Source organism: Oryx dammah, unplaced genomic scaffold (assembly GCF_014754425.2).
Source record: "Oryx dammah isolate SB20612 unplaced genomic scaffold, SCBI_Odam_1.1 HiC_scaffold_13, whole genome shotgun sequence".
NCBI classification, from domain to species: Eukaryota; Metazoa; Chordata; class Mammalia; order Artiodactyla; family Bovidae; genus Oryx; species Oryx dammah.
Window position 1 is genome coordinate 3798893 of NW_024070197.1, and position 18479 is coordinate 3817371.

Here is an 18479-nt window from a genome sequence, read left to right on the forward strand (position 1 = left end):
TGTTTTATGTAATACATATATTATATATAATCACATTATAATTTATTCTTAAATATAGAAGCACTTAAGAGACTCACACTCACAATATTTAAACATTTGTAGTCATAAGCCAGCACATATTCCGTATTTAAATATTTTTAAACTTAAATTTAAGAGACTTTGGCCTCTGAGCTCAGCTTCAGGGATTCCTACCTAATTGAAGAATTCATCCTTCGTTCTTGAGTTGAAATTTCTGAGTTGAAAGGCGCACACTGGTCCTCCCGGGAAGAGGCTGGGCCCTCGGGCTGAAGGGCTTGAACGTGACGCCGGGTCTCCTGGCCTGCTCCCTGAGAGCTGTGGGGGACCGTCTTCCACCAACATTCCGCTCGTGATGATCCGAGTGTTCTCTGAGATGGTGGATGCTTTCTCCACATCTCTCTTCCCCTCTTCCAGAGTCCTCCTCAGAGTTCCTTTCATGTAGTATTCCTACTAACGGTCTCATCGAGGCAATCTAGGCTGATTCTAGAACGCACCTCAAAGCACCTCCAGCTGCTGTCCATCCCCACTTCCAAAGCCACTTGTACATTCGTAGGCGTTTGTTACAGCTGAAGCCCCCTGCCAGGCACTGACGGGTGTGCCAGCTTGCTGGGGCAGCCCTGACAAAGCCCCCAAACTGCGGGCTTAGACCCTGAAATGCTCTGTCTCGGGGTGCTGGAGACCGGAGGCCTGAGGTCAGGGCGTCTCTTACAGGCAGCCCTCCTAGGCTTGGAGACGGTCGTCTTCACCTCGCCTGCCCTCTGTCCGCCCTCAGAGTCCCAGTCTCCTCCCCACATGAGGACACCAGGCGACTTTCCAGGAGACTCAGTGGTAAAGAAGCTGCCTGCGGTGAGGGCGACCTGGGTTCGATCCCGTGTCAGGAAGATCCTGGAGGAGGGCATGGCCACCCGCTCCAGTGTCCTTGCCTGGAGAAGCCCAAGGACGGAGGAGCCTGGCGGGCTACGGGCCACAGGGTCGCAGGGAGTCAGGCACCACTGAGTGACTGAGCACAAGCACCTGCTGGATTGCGGCTCAGACTAGTGACCCCCTGTTCACTGGATCACCTCCGCAAGGCTCCGTCTCCAAACGCGGTCACATTCTGAGGTCCTGGTGGTTCCGACCCCACACATACTTCCCCCAGGGACCCCATTCAACCCATGACAGTGTCTGTGTTCATACTGGGTTTTCCATCGCTCACTATGGGTTCATTGACACGTGACTTTGGGGCTGACGAGTAGCAGGCAGAGGTTTTTTGAAGAGCACAGTGACCCCTTTTCCCTACCCTGGAATACACAACCCACATCACAGCAGACTCCAAAGTTGTTAAATTTCCAAACCTTTAATCCCAAATCAGACCACAGCCAGGTCAGACCCAGAGATTCTCCCCTCCCCCCTCTTCCCAGAAGAAGTCTCTCCCACAGCTGAACACATCCCAATCCGGGCAACGAGAAGGTCCAACTCCCTCCTAAGACTCCCTGACCTCGCCCACCCACCCCCACCCGCTAGTTACCCCATCAGATCCCCAGCAGTCTTCCCTGGGGACCCTCGTTTGCAAAAAGATCCTCTCCCCACCCCACCCCCAAGCAATCCAAATCCAGCCATGGAGAGAAAAAAAAAAAAAAAAACATATTTACAGAGGAAAAAGGTATTTACGAGGGGGAGGGGCAGGTTTGTGCAAACAGCGTGGGCCCCAGAGTCCAGAGAACAGTCTCTCTGGGGCACGGGGTGAAAGATGCAAAGGGGGTGGTGGGGAGGGCGGAGCGGCATTGGGAAGTTGCTGAGAGAATGCAGGACGGTGGCTCTAGGGGGCCCGCTGGCCCCACTTGGGACAGAGGGGACTCCAGGGTCCGGGAGGCAGGGCGAGCAGCAGAAAGCAGCCACCTCCCAGCATCAGGATCAGGCCGGCCCCCACGCCACAGCCCAGGGACCAGGAGTACTCGTAGGTCAGGGCTGGGGCCACGGGGGGCTCGGGGCTGACCCTCTGCATCAAAGCTCGCACGGAATGCCGGAAGACCTCCAGGCTGACGAGGACCAGCAGGCCTGCGGGGAGAGAACAGATGCGGTCCTTAGGCGCTGGGGGTCCCCCACTGAGGTCTGAGCACCTACCCCAATACAGCCCCCAAAACATGCTTCCTCAAGCCGGAAACCTGAGAGGCCCCTCCTAGTGACGGGGTGGAGCGAAGGGACTAAGGAGGTGATTTAAATAGGTAATCCCGCCAGGGGGTCAGGAGTAAAGGAAAATGTTCGGGAGACCCCTGTGAGTTAACGACCATTCCAGAAGACATGCCAGGGAATTCCTTGGAGAGCCAGTGGTTAGGACTCCATGCTGCCACTGCAGGAAGCTGGGGTTCAATCCCTGGTCGGGGAACTAAGATCCTTGTGCGCTGTATGGCACGCCACCCCGCCCCCCAAAAAAAGCAGGTTTACTTAACCACAGAACCAAAACCAAACAGCTTGCTTAGCAATCAAACCATGCAGCGTGAGACCTGCCCTCACACAACGAAACAGCGATGGCATGAGCCCCACATCCTGCCCAGTGGGCTCAGGGAGTGAATGACCCCTAGGACACGCTTCTCCGGGCATGTCCACTAAAAACACTATAAGGCAAAGGGGACATCATGCTGAAACCTGAGAGGATTTTCCTTATTTTAGTTATTTTATGTTACCACCTTTTTGCTCATTTCCATTGCACTGTGACCGTCGTAGCTTGACCATGTGTATGTGTGTGTGTGTGTGTTAGTCGCTCAGTCGTGTCTGAGTCTTTGCAACTCCACGGACTCTAGCCTGCCAGGCTCCTCTGTCCATGGGATTCTCCAGGCAAGAATACTAGAGGGGGTTGCCGTGTCCTCCTCCAGGGGATCATCCCAACCCAGGGTTTGATCATGCAGGGACAAGAAAACTCCCCGCCTGACATGGAGGAGTTGCTGATGATGGAAGCTGGATGTGGACTTAAGAATGAGAGAGCAGGGGATTCTCCTCCCCTCCCCACTTTACTCTTGTTTATAAAACTGCAGCCCACTAAGTGCCCAGCAGGGCACCCTCTCACCTGCCCACTTACACGTGTGCTGTTCTAATAGATCACTTCTTATCCATCACTTCACCTCTCACTGAATTCCTTCTGTGCTGAGATATCAAGGACTGGAGCCTCCCGGAGCCCCCCAACCTGAGACATATTTCTGTGGTTTCACTAGCATCCCTTCAACGATCTCTTACTAAGCACCTGCTCTGTAGCAGGCACAATTTCGGAAGCTGGAGAGAAAGAACAAGACCCCAATTCACAAAGACAGAGTAAAAGGTGGGTGCCGGGAGAGAGAGAGGGTGAGCAGAGAGTTGGTGTTTAATGGGGAGAGAGTTTTAACTGGAGAAGATGTTAAAGCGCTGGAGATGGGTGGTGGGGATGGTTGCATGACTGTGTGAATGAACTTAACGCCACAGAAGGGGGCACTTAAAACGGTGCAGGGTTCCCTGGTAGTTCAATGGTTAAGACTCACGCTCTCAGTTCAGGGGGCATGGGTTTGATCCCTGGTCAGAGAAATAAGATCCTGCATGCTGAACTGCATGGTCAAAATATAAAATAAAGGTGTTTTTAAAAAAGGGTTCAAATAGTAACTTTTATGTATCTTTCATTGCTTAAAAAAAAAAGAAAAAGAAAAAGAATAAAGCAAACCAAGGAATCACAAAAGGCAAATTAAGACTCCACCAGGGGACTTCCCTGCTGGTCCAGTGGTTAAGACTCCACGCTCCCAGTGCAGGGTGCCTGGAGTTGGATTCCTGGTTAGGAAACTGGATCCCACACGCTGCAACTAAGACCTGTCACAGCCAAATAAATGTTGTCATTGTTGTTCAGCCGCCAAGTCGTGTCCGATTCTTTGCGACCCCGTGGACTGCAGGACACCAGGCTCCCCTGTCCTTCACTATCTCCTGGAGCTTGCTCAAATTCATGTCCATTGAGTCGGTGATGCCATCCAACCATCTTATCCTCTACTGCCCCCTTCTCCTTTTGCCAAATAAATAAACGAGTACAAATAATTTTTAAAAAGAGAGACTCCATCAAGACTTTAGTAAAGAGTATGATGGAATCTAACCTAATTGAAGCCACTGACGCAGAGAGCAGAATGGTGGTTGCCCAGGACTGAGGGGAGGGGGAAATGAGGAGATGCTAATCAGAGGGTACAGACATCCAGCGGCAAGAGGAATCAGTTCTGGAGGTCTGCTGTACAGTATGGTGACCACAGGCTTCCGTGGTGGCTCAGATGGTAAAGCATCCACCTGCAATTCGGGAAACTGAGTTCGATCCCTGGGTTGGGAAGTTCTCCCAGAGAAGGGAAAGGCTACCCACTCCGGTATTCTGGCCTGGAGAATTCCAAGGACTGTATAGTCCATGGGGTTGCAAAGAGTCAAACACGACTGAGCAAGTAAGCACAGCACACGGTGATCACAGTTAATATACCATATACATAAAAACTTGCTGAGAGAGTAGATCTTAAATGTTCTTGCTACCCCCCCCCAAAAAAAAAAGATTAGTACGTGAGGTCATGAATGTGTCAGCTAGTTTGATTGTCATGACCATTGTATCATGTGTATCAAAACGTCAAGTGGCAGGGGAGCTCCTTGGTGGCGTGGTGGTGAGAACTTGGTGCTTTCACTGCCATGGCCCACACAGTGTGGCCAAAAACCAAAACAAAGAAACGAAAACCCAACAACATCAAGTGCACACCTTATATACAGCAGTGTGTATATATAGGTATGTGCCATGCTGTGTGCTCAGCCGTGTCTGACTCTTTGCGACCCCTTGGACTGTAGCCCACCAGACCCCTCTGTCCGTGGGGATTCTCCAGGCAAGACTACTGCAGTGGGTTGCCATGCCTTCCTCCAGGGGATCTTCCTGACCCAGGGACTGAACCCACGTCTCTGGCATTGCAGGCAGATTCTTTACTGTCTGAGCCATCGTGGAAGCCCGTATATAAGTGTGTATATGTATATATGCCCACAATTTATACTTGTCACTCACATGCCAATGAAGCTGAAAAGAAAAAAACAGTGATGGCAGATTACAAGATGAAAAGACAATCAGGCAAGTTGTAATGCAATTTGATTTAAAAAAAGAACAAAGAAAGGAAGACCCTCACAGAACCTATGTTCTACTTGGAGAAGACAGATGGTAAACAAATAAACCCAGGCTTGCAAAACTCAGAGGCCTCCAGGGGACAATGAGAAAGTACAAACAGATGAGCAGGCGGGTGTGGTGGGGACAGTGACAAAGGGTGGCCCAGACCCAGCTTCAGCCAAGGGCAGCTCATCAGAAGCAGGGACTTAACGGACTAGATTTTCTGGTTTTCCAAGAACAGCTGGAATTTTCAAAACCGATTATTATTTCTTGGGGGGCATTCACCCAAAATATTGGGTGAGCTTAAATATTGGCTCAGAGAAACCTCTATACACTGCCTGCCAAACAAAGTACATTTATGGGCTGTTGCTGGCCTGTGGGCAGCCAGGCTGTGACTCTCAAAGTAAACACATGAGAAGATGGGGTAATTTCAGACCGTGATGCACGCTAGGAAGGAGATAAAAACAGAATGATGGGAAGGGGCATGGCATCCAGGGGCAGGGGCTGGGACTCGAGATGGCGTCATCAGAACAGCCACTTGAGCTGAGACCCAGATGGACAAAAAGAAGCCAGCCATGCACAGAACTCGGGGTAGTGGCTCCGGGCAGAAGCAAGGCCTCTCTCATACGACCTAGAGGGGTCCATGGGACCCGGCCCCAGCCTACTTCTTCAGCCTCCTCTCAAGCTGCCCTTCCCGCCCCACAGTGGCATGGTGTAAGATTTCTTTCAGGACTTGAATGCACCCAATTTGTTCAAGCCTGGAGACCTTTATGGTGCTTGGAATAACTGCTTACCCCTCCCTAAGCCTACATTATACATGCTCATTCTCTACATCCCTACTTAAGTTTCATTTCTTCTGAGAAGCCTTCCCTGACCACCACCACTTAAGTCTCTGTTGGGTCTACCCAGTTACAGGTTTCTATTATACCCTTTACTTTTCATTTATAGCATTAATCACAACTGGTAATTATTGACGTACATTAATTTATATAAGTGTTATTTATTTGCCTGGTTTCTATCTCTCCCAATAGAGTATAAACCTGTGAGGGCCAGGAACTTGTTTCATATGCCTAAAACATAGGGCACCTGACAATATTCTTTATGGACAAAAACAATATAACTTGAACATGTGTGAGGTCTAGGGAGACCTCGAAACCCCCACCTGCCCTGATATCCAGTATAAGAAAAATAACTACGGAGTCAAATCTACCCTTCACTTTCATTTGGTTGTACAATCTGCAGAGCATTTTTGTGCCCGAAACTTTCATAAAACAATTTAATGTCTGCACTTTCATGGCACCCTCAGGAATAACACAGGCATGAGTTCAATAATAACACCAACACCAAATTCCTACCAAGCTAAAAATTCCATGACAACAGAAATCATCTTAATCTGGTCTTCATTCTGTCCCCAGTAGTACCTAACACAGCATCCAGCACTTACTAGATATTAAAGACACACTGTATCATTGAATGAATGGATGGGTGGACAGATAGATGAATATATGAATGGAAGGAGAAGCAGAAAAATGGGGGGAAAAAGGAAGGAAGAAAAAGCAGTGGGGAGGGAGATGACTGAGGGATCAGTGTGATGGATGGATAGGTTAGGTACCTGATAAACAGATACTTGAATGCATGAGTTCATAAATATGAAATTTAAACTCAGAGAAGGAGAGCAATTTCCCCAAGATCACTCATCTGTTAAGTTACTTGCCTGTGCTGGGTCTTCAGTTGCGGCATATGGGCTCTTTAGTTGTGGCACGTGAAACCTTAGCTGTGGCACGTGGGATCCAGTTCCTTGACCAGAGATCAAACCCCGGTCCCCTGCATTGGGATTATGGAATCTTAACCACTGGACCACCAGGAAAATCCCTCCTGGTTTGTCTTTTACACCAGTATCCTCACGCTCCATGCTCCAGCCTCACTGGCTGTCTTTCAGGACCTGAAATTCACCAAGCGTTTTCTAGCTTGGTTACTCATAATTTGACATGGTGAGTGTCACCTCCTCCAAGAGGCCTTCTCTAATTCTGCTTTAAGTCAAGTGCCCTCATTAGGCACTCTCACAGGACTCTACTTACTGCCACTTATAACTGTGTGATATTTGTATCATTTCTATGTCCTTAGCCAGACGATAATTTCCTTAACCTTTCTGTCTTCCATAGTCTTACTATGACACATGTTCACACGTATACATAGTGTAATGGGTCTGTGTGCATAGCAGTGATTTAAGTGAACTAATGGATAAATGAAACAAAGGAAAGGGAGTGACTGACTTTCTCCCCTTTATTTAGGAAGCTCTCTAAGGCACAAAACAAGAAGAATGTGATTACTGGGTCTTCCCTGGTTGTCTGCCTTGCAATGCAGGGGATATGGATTTGACTCTTGGTTGGGGAACTAAGACCCCTTTTGCTGCAGAGCAACTAAGCCTGAACGCCACAACTAGAGCGTCCATGAGCTGCAGTGAAAGATCCCTGGCGCCACAACTATGACCCGACACAGCCAGTGAGCGAATAAATACTTTTTTAAAAGCATGTGATTTTTGATCATTTCTGTTTGAGTGTGCTCTTGACCATTTGTACCTCCCTGGCCTCATTTTTCACCAAGCCTCTACTTCATCTGTGGATGAAGGTTACCTTGTACATTTGTGCAAATTTTGCCCTGCTTTATGCTCTGATCTTCATTCTGTTCCTCAAACTTGCCAAATATTTCACAGGCTTCACATATCCTGTTTATAATCACTATTACCACATCACCAGTATCACCACCACCACGCAATCACCACCAACATGGCTGCCACTACCGTCAACACCATACTCTGGGTAATTTCTGTTCCTCATCTGATGATTAGCTTTAATACCACTTTCTCAAAATTTCCCTGACATACCTCCCACCCCAGTGTGTACCCCTTATATGCTTTATCATAACTCTCATCACAACTACAGTTGAATTGCTGGTTACTGTCTATTTCTGTCAGAATCTAGGATTTATGAGGGCAGACACAGTGTCTGTCTTATGAATCTTATATCTCCAGCCCTTAACCTAATGCCTGGAACATAGTAGGTGCTCAGTAGATTTGTGAAAGATAAGTGAAACTTTTATGATGAATGACCTATCTCTCCACCTTAGAAAGCATCTGATCCAACGAGGGCTACCTTTCACAAGATGCAGAATTTTGGACCGTCAACTCCAAAAATGCAACAGTTCTTACAGACTCCAAGTGCAAATCTAAAAGAGTGTCTAGAGAACCTTCAATTCTTGGCCAACAACAGTGCTTAGAATCTTCTCATATTTAAGACTACTATACCCTTGGGCTTCCCAGGATGCAACCAGTGCTTAGAGAACTTCTTCAACCTCCCAGCATGCAACAGCCCATGGGGCTCTCCCTCACCCTGTGAGCAGGCAACAGTGCTTGGAGACCCTAGATTCCAATCCAAAAAAAGTGTTTGATTCAGCAGCAGAACTTAGAACTCTCCCATCTCTGAGAGTTCTATAGCACTTGAGCTTCTGCTGACTCCTAGCACACAACAGTGCTTGGAGACCTGATCTCTCGACGTGCAACAGTGCTCAGAGACCTCCCTCGACCTCCCGGCATGCAACAGTGCTTGGAAACACAACTTCCCACCATGCAACAGGGCTTTAAGACCCGACCTCCCAGCATGCAGTGGTGCTTGGAGACCCGACTTCCCACCATGCAACGGGGCTTGAAGACCCGACCTCCCAGCATGCAAGAGGGAATGAAATCCAGATCTCCTAACATGCAGTGTCCTTGGTCTGCAGGCTCTCAACCCTCACCTGAGAGGCCAAAGCAGACGGCTCCAACCCGGAGCAGGAACCCTGCACCTTTGCTGAGCACCATGATGATACAGAGGCACCCCAGGGCCAGAAGTGCCAAGCCTAGCACTGCTATCACTGCAGCTGCCTGATTCACCTCTGTGAGGAGGGGAAGGGGAAACAGAGAACACTGTGGCGAGAACTCCCCTCTGGGGACTCAGACCCAGGAATATGAGAGGTTCAGGACTAGAGAAGAACTTTCAAGTAGCAGATCATCCAGTCCAATATTTCACTTATACTGTTCAAGGAACTGAGACTCAGAAAGGGTCAGCTATTTGCCTACGGTCACAGAGCCAAGAATGGGCAGAGCCAGGATTAGAAGGAGATGGGAACTACCGATTATTATTTATGATCTGGTCACCATTTGTTTACTAGTGGGGAAACTGAGGCAGTGGGGTGTGTGTGTGTGTGTGTGTGTGTGTGGGAGACAACAGAGAAGGCAGTACATTACAGTGGGATGATCCAGGTTGGAATTCTCCCTAGCTGCTTCCTAGCTGGAAGATTCTGCTAAAGCCACTAAACTTCTCTGAGCTTCACTTTCCTCTTCCAGAAAAATCAAGACAAAAGTCCCTATTTGGTCCACTGTGAGGATTAGAAATCAAACATGTAGTGTGCCCAGTGCACAACGTGGCGCACAGCACTTGGTCTATAGCTATGCCCTGAGAGTATTTTACTATCCTGGGGCCGGGGGCGGGGGTAATCAATGGCTTGCCCAAGCCTACTTAGCACCAAGGTAAGGAAGAAAGGAGTGGAGAAGATAGGAAACCACTGTTTAATGAGGACCTACTATGTGCAGGCACCATACTGTATGTTTTAGCTGTACCATCTCATTAAGTCCTTATAAAGACTAGATAAAGTTGATGACACGATCACAGTTCCTTTACTGGTGAGGATACCGAGGTGCTGGGGTGGTGGAGAAACTGTGGTTAGGGTAGAAAGGGTAAAGTCTTAAGAGTTTCGTTGTTTAGTATGTAGCCACTAACCACAGATGGTGTTTTCATTTGAAATGGATTTAAATGGAACAAAATGGAAAACTCAGTGTCTTAGTTGCACCAGCCACATTTGGTCAGTGGCTGCCATACTAGTTAGTGCAGATTCAGAAACATTTCCAGCATGGTTTGTAGAAGGGCGCTGAGTTGGACTCGGAATTATTTGGGTTTAAATTGTGCCTCTCTGCCACTTCCTGGGAAAAGAAATCTTTTATGGGCTTCCGTTTTCTCATCTGGTAGATTAAGATAAAGGCCCTGCCCTGCAGAGTCATGGAAAGGACTGGAAGTCTTATAAATGAAACTCTCAGGGCTGTGCTTAGCATGTAGGCAATGCACACTTGGAGATGTGATTGTCCTTCCCACAGAGAGGGGCTGGGGCGTGCCCAGAGTAGCACAGCAGGTGGGAAAGGCACACCTGAGGCAGGAACGCTGGACAGAGGGCCCTGAAGAGTCACCTCTCCCCAAAGGTGAGCCCTCCCAAGGCTTAGGAGCTTGAGCCCATCCTGCGGCAAAGCAGAGAAGGGCATGATGCTATCAGGAACTCCTCTGGCACTAACAGATACAAACTACTGTACGTAAAGTAGATAACCAACAGGGACTTATCGTCTAGCACGGAGAAGCATAATCAATACCTTCTAATAAATAAGGGAATATCACCCGAAAAAAAATAATGGAATCAGTTCGCTGTACCCCTGAAACCAACACAATATTGTAAACAAACTCTTTGCCAGTTTAAAAAGAAAGAAAAGAATTCCTTTGGCGTGGTCAGCCCATCCCCTCTCCCGGGTGAAATGTTCTTACCTTTCTTTGTGGTTCTCTGGAAGATGTGTGCATTCTCTCCCGTGGTGAAGAATTTAAAATAAGTGCAATTTGCTTCTGTAGGAGGAGCAGGGGAGAGAAAAAGACAGGTAATGACATGGAGATCCCTAGTGTAAGCTCAGGGTTGGACATTTAGCATAGCTCACAATAACCCAGAAATATGACATTAGCATCTCTGAGAGAGAGAAATGATGGCCAGAAAAGGAAAGCCACCTGCTATCACACAGCTATCCAGGAGCTGGGACTCCAATCCAGAGCTGAGAAGTCCAGATCTGTGGCCATGAGAGGGCTATTGACCTTTCTGAGCTTCTGACTCTTCCTCTATAAAGTCAGTTAATAGTCTCTTCCCTGACTCTGTCATATGGACTTGTTTAGGGTCAAATGAGATTAGAAATGGATAACCGCTTTATTCAACAGAACACACCAAGATCCAGGCAGAAGGTTAACACATTCAGAAGAGATTCTTTATCTCAAAAAGTGTTCCTGTCTACACAAAGAACTCCTGCTGATCGTCAAGAAAAGAGAGATAACCCAGTTGAAAAATGGGCAAAGGAGATGAATAGTCAGTTCATAGGAGAAGAAGCCCGGATTACTCACAAGAACATAAAGAGATGCTCCATCTCACCGGGCATCAAAGAAATGCAACTTAAATCAGCAGGGAGATGCCACTTTAGATCAATTAGATTGGCAAATATTAAAAGGATAATATTAAGCACTTGGGAGGATAAGAGGAAACATCTGGGGGTATAACAGGTACTAGTCTTTTTTGGAAAGCACTCTGGAGTACTTTATGAAATGAAGTATGTTTATACCCTATAACTCAGCAATTTTACTTCTGGGTATACATCCAGAAAAAAACCACGTGCAGGAAAATATATGTATTGCCTGATGTTCACTGCAACACTGTTTATAAAAACATGGAGTCAGAATAATCAACCTGGTGCTCATCTCTATGGGAACAGTCAAGTAAACGTGATGGATGCTCCCCAGGAAAGCCTCTGCAGCACACAGTAGCCACAAACTAGAATCACAGAAAGTAGACTGGAGAGATGTGAGAAACATACCATTGAGCAAAAAAAAAAAAAAACTAGAGCATGATATCATTTATGTAAATTAAAATACATATATAAACATAACACTATATATTTTCCAAGTTAAAACATATATCCAATGCATCAAAGAGATGAATTAGGAAAATATTTTTTTAAAAATGTAAAATAATGCACAAGAAAGAACCAGCTAAGGCTGGTAATGATTTTGTGACACAAGCTGAAAAGTTATGATTCATCTAACTCTGTGTACTTGAAGTTTAAGGAACCCCACACTTTGAGGGGGGATGCTTTCTAAATTGCATTTTAAAGTCAGAATTTCCCATAGAAGACACTAGAATCCCATAGAATTCCCATAGAATCAGCTTTCTCATTCCACAGATGGGGCAACTGAGGAGAAGAGTGATGAAAGGGGAGGAGAGAGGTTGCGAGCAAGAGGGGAAAGGAGACAGAAGTGAGGTCAGGTGGTCTTGGGAAGTGGTAGGAACTTTCCAAAGTGAAGAGGGGTGCTGAAGGACAAGAGGTAAGCTCCCGAGCCAGGTGGTACTCGGATGTGGGCACTCCACCTGGTACTCAGACGGAAGGAGAAGGGCATGACGTATCCCGGCAGGGGCAGTGAGTCCTGATTCTGCAGCAGTAAGAAGCAAAAGATGCTTCGTGCAGTGGAGCAAAGGGCGAGGATGCTATCTGTAGTGGCTGGGGGAGAAACGCGGTCTTCCTCCGCAAGGGAAACGGAAAGTCTCATCTAGAGAGTGAGAGGCCGTGGTACATCTTTCTGAGAGAGTGTGTGGTATCTGGCACCCCGTTTTGGCTGCTAATGATTTAGGTTATCTTGTCTCTTATTTCAGAGGATGTGGTGCATGTCATTTGGAAAAAGAGTGGGATATGGGTCACCCCTGCTTGGGGATGTCCTTTTATGGGCCATGAGATGAGTGGGATATTTCTAAAACCTTGAAAGCTGGGAGATGTCCTCTAAAGGGTCAGGACTGTGGGCTAATGGGGATGGTCCTTTAAGAAAGCTGAAGCCCTTTCTGATCATTAGAGAGACATCAAGGGATGTGAAGGACAAGAGTATGCAGTTAAGGGAGATGAGACATCCCGTCCAGTGCAGTGAGGACCTCTGGGGCATATTTACAGACTAATGAGATGCAGTATATTGTAGTTGTTAAGAATGAGATGACCAGAGTTCAAGCCCCATGTGACTAGCCTGGGTGCTTAGATGGAGCCATTCATATTTCTTTCTCTCTCTCTTTTAAAAAAACTTCAGTTCTTTTCAAATTGCATACACTTAACTTTTTTTTTTTTTTGCTGCATTACAGTGGCGTGTGCAGAAGGCAGTGGCACCCCACTCCAGTGCTCTTGCCTGGAAAATCCCAGGGACGGAGGAGCCTGGTGGGCTGCAGTCCATGGGGTCGCGAAGAGTCGGATACGACTGAGCGACTTCACTTTCACTTTTCACTTTCATGCATTGGAGAAGGAAATGGCAACCCACTCCAGTGTTCTTGCCTGGAGAATCCCAGGGACGGGGAGTCTGGTGGGCTGCCGTCTGTGGGGTCGCACAGAGTCGGACATGACTGAAGCGACTTAGCAGCAGCAGCAGCAGCAGCACAGTAGCATGTGGGATCTTAGTTCCCCAAACAGGGATGGAAGCCATGCCCCCTGCATTGGCAGTGTGGATTCTTAACCACTGGACCACCATGGCAGTCCAGATCCATTTATATTCACTTCTTGCTCTTCGTTTTGGGGATGATAATAACTACTTACAGGGTTGCTATGAAGATTGATAAGTTAATGCAGATGAAATACTTAGGACTGAGCCAGGCACTACATAAGCATCTAATACATATTTCTGACTTTATCTCTACTAAAATTTTTTATTAGAGCATACTTAATTTACAACATCTAACACTTTTTTCTTTTTTCCACCAGAGCATCCCATTTCTCAAAAATTTGGGAACATCTGCTTGAGGCTCTGAGGGGTGAGCATGAGCACACTGAGTGTGTGGGTATCTCAGGTCAAGAGTGCGTGGCACCCCATTTTGCTATCAAGGGTGTGTGTAAAGAATCTGCCTGCAATGCGGGAGACCTGGGTTTGATCCCTGGGTCAGGAATATCCCCTGGAGAAGGGAATGGCAACCCACTCCAGTATTCTGGCCTGGAGAATTCCATGGACAGAGGGGTCTGGCAGGCTACCGTCCATAGGGTTGCAGAAAATTGAACACAACTGAAGCAGTGGAATACACATACGAGATGATAAGACATCCTTTGGAGAGGAAAGAGGAGGGTTGGCGATGCCATGTGGGCAATCAAGCATGGGACATCCTAAATGGGCTCTGAGGGGTGTCAGATAGTTTCCTTGGGTCAGTAGAGGTGGAGTGAGATCTCATCTCCGTTCCCAGGGGGTATAGGGTGTCCCACTGGTGTAAGCTTAGGGCATGGCATGGCCCGTCTGGGAGAGTGAGAGGTATGGGATAGCTCTCTGGCAGGGCTGGGGGTGAAAGAGCCACTCTGTGGGAAAGTGAAGTCTGTGGGAGTGTCTGGAAGAGACAGTGAGGGGGGCTGGAGTGTCCAGTCTGAGGACGTGAGGTGAAACAGGGAGAGAAAGAAGATTTCTCAGGAAGCAGGAGGGCTGCCCTGGGATGTGGGAGGTGTCTCCTGAGAGTTCTGTCTTGGTGGACTCGGTAGGAGGGAACAGCAGATTGTACTCTGGGGTAGGTGTCAAGCCGGGCTGTCTCCCCAGGGCCTGCAGGGTTGGGCCACAGGCTGTCTCCAGAGTGGGAAGAGCAAGCTGACACCAGGAACCCGGAGTCTTTCTCTAAGGGAGCAGACTGTCTCAGGGGGACGGGGCATTTCTGGGGGGACACAGGCTGTCTGAGGCACCAGCTGTGTCCAGAGTCACCATCTGGGTCCCGGGCGCCAGGCTGTGAGCAGAGACGCAAGGTTTTAGGGACACGGGCTCTCTTGGGTTCCCTGGTGGCTCGGGCAGTCAGGGATCTGCCTGCAATCCAGGAGAGCTGGGTTGGATCCCTGGGTGGGGAAGATCCCCTGGAGGAGGGCATGGCAACCCACTCCAGTCCTCTTGCCTGGAAAATCCCAGGGACAGAGGAGCCTGGTGTGCTACAGTCCATGGGGTCGCAAAGAGTCAAACAATTATCTACCTCTCTATCTATCTTATAGGTTCTCTGGGGGTACAGACTGGTCCAGGGGCACACAAATGTCTGGGATCATGGGTTGTGCTGGAGGTGCAGAGCTTTGGAGGTCCTGGGATAGTCTGGGGCTGGTCTGGAGACCCAGGCTAGTTTGGCGATACAGACTCCCTCTCCGCACGGGGTGCGCCTGGGGCAAGTTATTCCCGGAAGCACAGGCTGAGGTTGGCAGGGTAGGGGGCGCATTCTGAGGGTGCAAGCTCGCTCTCCTGGGGGCCAAGGGGGCGGGGGACGCGGCAGGCTCTGTCTGGGGCTCGGCTTTCTCAGATAGCCGCCTCTCGGCGGCCTGCGGGGGTCCCAGCCCCCGCGCAGGGGCGGCGCCGGCCTCACCTCCGGGCAGCTCGGCGGGCCCGCAGGTGTCTCTGCCCGCGGGCACGTCCGCCTGCCACAGCCGCTTGGTGCACAGCTTCCAGAGGCCCAGGTGCGCCGCGTCGCAGACGGCGCTGCCGTTGTCCCGGTAGGTGTTGAGCTCCACCCAGAACTCGGTGCCGACGGCCAGCACGGCCAGCGTGGCGCCCACGGAAGTCAGCAGCAGCGCCAGCTTGATCTTGCCCTCGCGCTCCGGGGTCATCTGGGCCTTGGGCTGCCCGCGAGCCCGCCGCCGGGCCGCGGCCCCCCGCCGGCGGTTCTCCTCTTGCAGGAAGAAGTTGGACCACATCATCATGGCGCCTGGCGGGCGGCGGGGCTCAGGGCCCGAGAGGGCAGAGCTGAGGCGGGCTCCTGGGGGGTGGCGCGCGCCTGGGGTCTGGCAGCGGGGGTGAGGGGCTCGGAAAGGGGAAGGTCTGAGTCCCCCCAGGAACCTCAGATGGGGAAGTCGAGGTCACCTCTGAGTCTTAATATACTAGATAATATACTATACCGAGAAAATACTAGATCCTGAGCTGAGAAGCCTCTGAGATTCCCGGGAGGCAGGTACCCAGAGAAGCTCAGAAAAGAAGATGGGACCAGAGAAAGGCCAAGTTCCCCCAGCCTCAGGGCTAGAACCTGGGTACCCTGGAGCAGAGGTGGGAGGGCTACAGAAGAAGGAACTGAGGGTCTGCGGAAGCTCTGAGGGGCTGCTCTGGGGTCCCCACTGGGAGGAATCTGTGTTTCCACAGGGAAACTGTGTTTCCTGGGGCGGGGGGAAGGATCCGAGCTTCCCTCTAAGGCTCAGAGTTTGGGGTCCTCAGGAAGGGGAGCTGAGGTCCTCCTGTGTGGGGGTGGGGGTGGGGTGGGGGGATGCTTCCTGGCTTCTTTTGGGCTCAGAGTCTGAGAAGGAGCTGGGTCCCCTCTGGGGTTCAGAAGAGGAAAAACTGGGAGGCAGGGGTTCCGAATGGGAGGTCAGAATTACTTCTGAGTCTCAGAGAGGCAGTAGGAACCACCCCCCCAGCTTTAACAGAGAGGGATCAGCAAAGTCCTGACTGGGGTTCAGAGCAAGGAAGCTGGGGACCTGCTGGAATTCCGGAAAGTGGGGGCGGGGGTGTTCTCCCTGGCCATTCAGAGAGAGCGGAGGTCTGCCCGGGGCTGCGAGGGGACCGGGGGCTGAGGGGACCGTGGGGCCCAGAGAAGGGGCCTGAGGGATACCCGCCACCCCGAGACTCGCGAGGGCAGCCCGGGGTCCGCTCTGGGGCTCAGATGAAGGGGTTGTGGTCCGCACTGTGGCTCAGGAAGTGGGGACCACGTCCCGCCGCGGTTCGAAGGGCGCCTGGGGCCCGGAACGGGCTGGGTGTCCCTTTGCGATCGCTCGCCTCCCCTCCCCCGGGCTCCCAAGGCCGGCCAGGACGGGCCCGCTCCAGGCCGGGCGCCTCCCTCGGGCCTCCCACCCCCGGCTCCCGGGCAGGGACCCCGCGGGCTCTCCTGCCTCCGCGCCGCGCCGCCCCCAGCTCCGCGAGGCCTCCGAACCGCCGGCTCCGCGCGCCGCCGCCCGCCGGACCTGCCGCTCCGCGCACTCCCGGCCTCGCCCCCATCCGCCGCCCCCTGCACCCTCGCCGGCTATTTCGGGCGCAACCCGTAAATAACACCCACACCTGTCGCCCGCGCCCGTTGCCATAGGGACCCCGGGTATTTTAAGGGGACGAGGGGCGGGAGGAGGAAGGCTGCCCGCGGAGGAGGGGCTGGGGGCGGGTCCCGACTCCAGAGGAGCCCGCAGGGACGTCTGCTTCCTTAAGGGGCGCGGGCGGGAGCGGAGGGTCGCGTCTCCTGGGGGCTGGCGGGCGCGGAACGGGCGGGGAACCGGAACCGAGCGCGCCCGCCTGGAAACCCAACTGTTGGGTCTGAGGGAGGAGAAAGCTGCGGCCAGGGTTCTCGGTTCCCTGAAAGAGAAGAAACCTGGGGACTTTGACTCCTGAGGCTGAGAGAGGGAGCGAGGGGACTGGACCCCCGGGTCTAAGGGTGGAGGGGCGGGGGTCTGGCCCCCAGGGTCTGAGGATGGAGGGGCGGGGGTCTAGACCCCGGGGTCTGAGGGGGGAGGGGCTGGGGGCCTGGACCCCGGGGTCTGAGGGAGGAGGGGCCGGGCCCCCAATCCCTTGCATCTTGAAGGAAGGAAGCACAGCGCCCCACGCTGGGGGCCTCGGCTCCCCAGGAGGGAGGAAGGGCAGGCCTCAGGCAGAAGCTGGTGCCCGGGGCAAGGGATCCAGAGTCGCAGTCCTCTTCACCGAGTTTATTAGACGGGGCACCCTCGAGGGACCGTCCATGCAGTTCCGGCTCCCCCAGGGACAGGACGGGACAGCCGTGTGGAGTGGCAGCAGGGCCGGATTATCACCCCACTCACCCCAACTCAGCCCCTCGGGGACCGCCCAGTGAGACCCACCTCTCCCCAGCTCCTTCGCCCCTGGCTGGCCGCTCCCGCCTACCCCGTGCACCCTCAGCCTCTCTGTCCACCCTGTACCGCTTCTGTTGGGGCACCCATCGCCCTGGGATGTGATTCCGATCGTGGGCATGTGTGTCCGAGCCTTCGACAGGGCTCGAGTGCCAGAGGAACCATCTCACCATCCTCAGCACCGCGCAGCCCAAACTGCGCCCACGGGAAGCCTTAAGAAATGTGCATCTGAATGAATGGATGAGCAGAGGGACGCGTGAAGGGAAGCCCCCCAACTTCAGAGCACACCTCCCCCTGCATTTGATGGATCGTACTGCCTGTCTGTGGATCTGAGCTCCCAGCACTGAGATTGTGCGGCCTGGTGCCTGGAAGGCCTCAGGGACTGTTTCTTAAATGAATGAGTGAAGCTTGTTCTTTCCTTCACCTCGCGGGTATTCCCAGGCCTTGGCAGGACCCAGAGGGGAACCCGAGAAGGTGCTCGGTGCTGGCAGCAACGTGAGATGGGAGCTGGGCTGGGTGACACCCACCGGTGTCTCCATTCTGAGAAATCGGACACCCTCTTGCAGCATCTCTGCCCTGCCTCTGTGCTCCCCTCCCAGCCCCGGGTCTCCTCATCGTTCAGTCCCACCACGGCTCCGTCCTTTCTCCATCTGCCCGTCTGCCACC

At 51.5% G+C, this 18479-nt stretch overlaps 1 protein-coding gene across 1 annotated transcript; it reads right to left on the minus strand.

Annotated features, from left to right (window-relative positions):
* Positions 1 to 1335: 1335 nt before the first annotated feature.
* CACNG6 (calcium voltage-gated channel auxiliary subunit gamma 6) lies at positions 1336 to 16882 on the minus strand. Its single transcript, XM_040251966.1, has 4 exons — positions 15347 to 16882; positions 10744 to 10818; positions 8915 to 9052; positions 1336 to 2055 (listed from the first exon to the last, which is right to left on the minus strand). The coding sequence occupies exons 1-4, from the start codon at positions 15678 to 15680 to the stop codon at positions 1817 to 1819; spliced, it is 786 nt and encodes a 261-aa protein (XP_040107900.1). The 5' UTR covers positions 15681 to 16882; the 3' UTR covers positions 1336 to 1816.
* Positions 16883 to 18479: the final 1597 nt, after the last annotated feature.

What these genes read in the sequence shown, in the direction of transcription:
- CACNG6 (XM_040251966.1), bottom strand. Translation starts at nt 15,680, where the DNA reads ATGATGATGTGGTCCAACTTCTTCCTGCAAGAGGAGAACCGCCGGCGG. An exon ending in GCCCGCCGAGCTGCCCGGAG is followed by an intron (nt 10,819 to 15,346) that starts GTGAGGCCGGCG and finishes CTCCTCCTACAG; the next exon opens with AAGCAAATTGCACTTATTTT. An exon ending in CGTCTGCTTTGGCCTCTCAG is followed by an intron (nt 2,056 to 8,914) that starts GTGAGGGTTGAG and finishes CTCTCCCCGCAG; the next exon opens with GCCTGCTGGTCCTCGTCAGC.